Source organism: Bison bison, unplaced genomic scaffold, assembly GCF_000754665.1.
Source record: "Bison bison bison isolate TAMUID 2011002044 unplaced genomic scaffold, Bison_UMD1.0 scf7180017855054, whole genome shotgun sequence".
Lineage (NCBI taxonomy): Eukaryota > Metazoa > Chordata > Mammalia > Artiodactyla > Bovidae > Bison > Bison bison.
In genome coordinates, this window is record NW_011485627.1 from 6,118 (window position 1) to 7,296 (window position 1,179).

The window sequence follows — 1,179 nt, forward strand, 5'->3', positions numbered from 1 at the left end:
TGGCCAAAGTATTGGAGCTTCAGCTTCAACATCAGTCCTTCCACTGAATATTCAGGACTGATTTCCTTTAGGATTGACTGGTTTGACCTCCTTGCAGTCCAGGGGACTCTTAAGAGTCTTCTCCAACACCACAGTTCAAAAGCATCAATTCTTTGGCACTCAGCTTGCTTTATGGTCCAACTCTCACACCCATACTTGAAAGTGAAAGTGGAGTTGCTCAGTCAGTGTCCAACTCCTTGTGACCCCATGGAGTGTAGCTCTTCTGTCCACGGGATCCTCTGGGCAAGTACACTGGAGTGGGTTGCCGTTTCCTTCTCCAGGGGATCTTCATCTTTCCAACCCAGGGATTGAACCCTGGTCTCCAGCATTGCAGACAGACTCTCTACCATCTGAGCCACAAGGGAAGTCCACATACATGACTACTGGAAAAACCATAGCTTTGACTAGATGGACTTTTGTCAACAAAGGTCGGCAAAAAACTATAGCTCATACACTTTCTAGTTCAGTCATTGAAAGTAAATTATTTAGTGGTTTCTAGAATATTCAAAATTTTGCAAACATCCCCACTAATTCTAGAACATTTTCATCACCATAGAGAGAAATTTTGTAGGCCCTTGCCCTCTGCGATGGCCCACTCTGTAGAGCATGCTTCTCTCTGAATCTGAATGAATCTACTTCTTACCAAAAAAAAAAAGAAATCTGGTAATTGTGGCCAGCATTCTCTTTCCCTTCCCCCCAGCCCCTCGCACCAATCTCATCTGCTCAGTCTCTGGATTTGCCTGTTCTGGACAGTTCACACCAATGCAGGATACCCTCAACATTCTTACATTCACCAGCCCCCTCCTTTTTCATGTCGCCTCTTCCAGGCTACAAGGAACACAGGGAAGAGTATTGCCAATAAGAACATTGCCAACCCCACAGCTACACTGCTGGCAAGTTGCATGATGCTCGACCACCTCAAGTAAGTGGCTTCTCAATGCCCGGCCATCAGCCCCCAGACTGCGAACGAGGCCCAGAGGACTGAATTCTGTTCTTCTTCCTCAGGCTGCACTCCTATGCCACCTCCATCCGCAAGGCCGTCCTGGCATCCATGGACAATGAAAACGTGAGGCCCCCCAACCCCCACCCCTCTCCCAGGTTGAGCTGATAGGACGGCCAAGGGGCTGGAAATGGTGACCT

The 1,179-nt window shown here is 48.2% G+C and overlaps 1 protein-coding gene across 1 annotated transcript in view; it reads left to right on the top strand.

The window, feature by feature from the left end:
- Positions 1 to 1,173, top strand: part of LOC105001606 (isocitrate dehydrogenase [NAD] subunit gamma, mitochondrial-like) — a 7,289-nt gene extending 6,116 nt beyond the window's left edge. Inside the window, exons 7-8 of the mRNA XM_010857976.1 lie at positions 867 to 961; positions 1,045 to 1,173. Of these exons, the coding sequence (XP_010856278.1) occupies positions 867 to 961; positions 1,045 to 1,147 (198 nt within the window). The 3' untranslated portion in view covers positions 1,148 to 1,173. The remainder of the gene's footprint in view (positions 1 to 866; positions 962 to 1,044) is intronic.
- Positions 1,174 to 1,179: the final 6 nt, after the last annotated feature.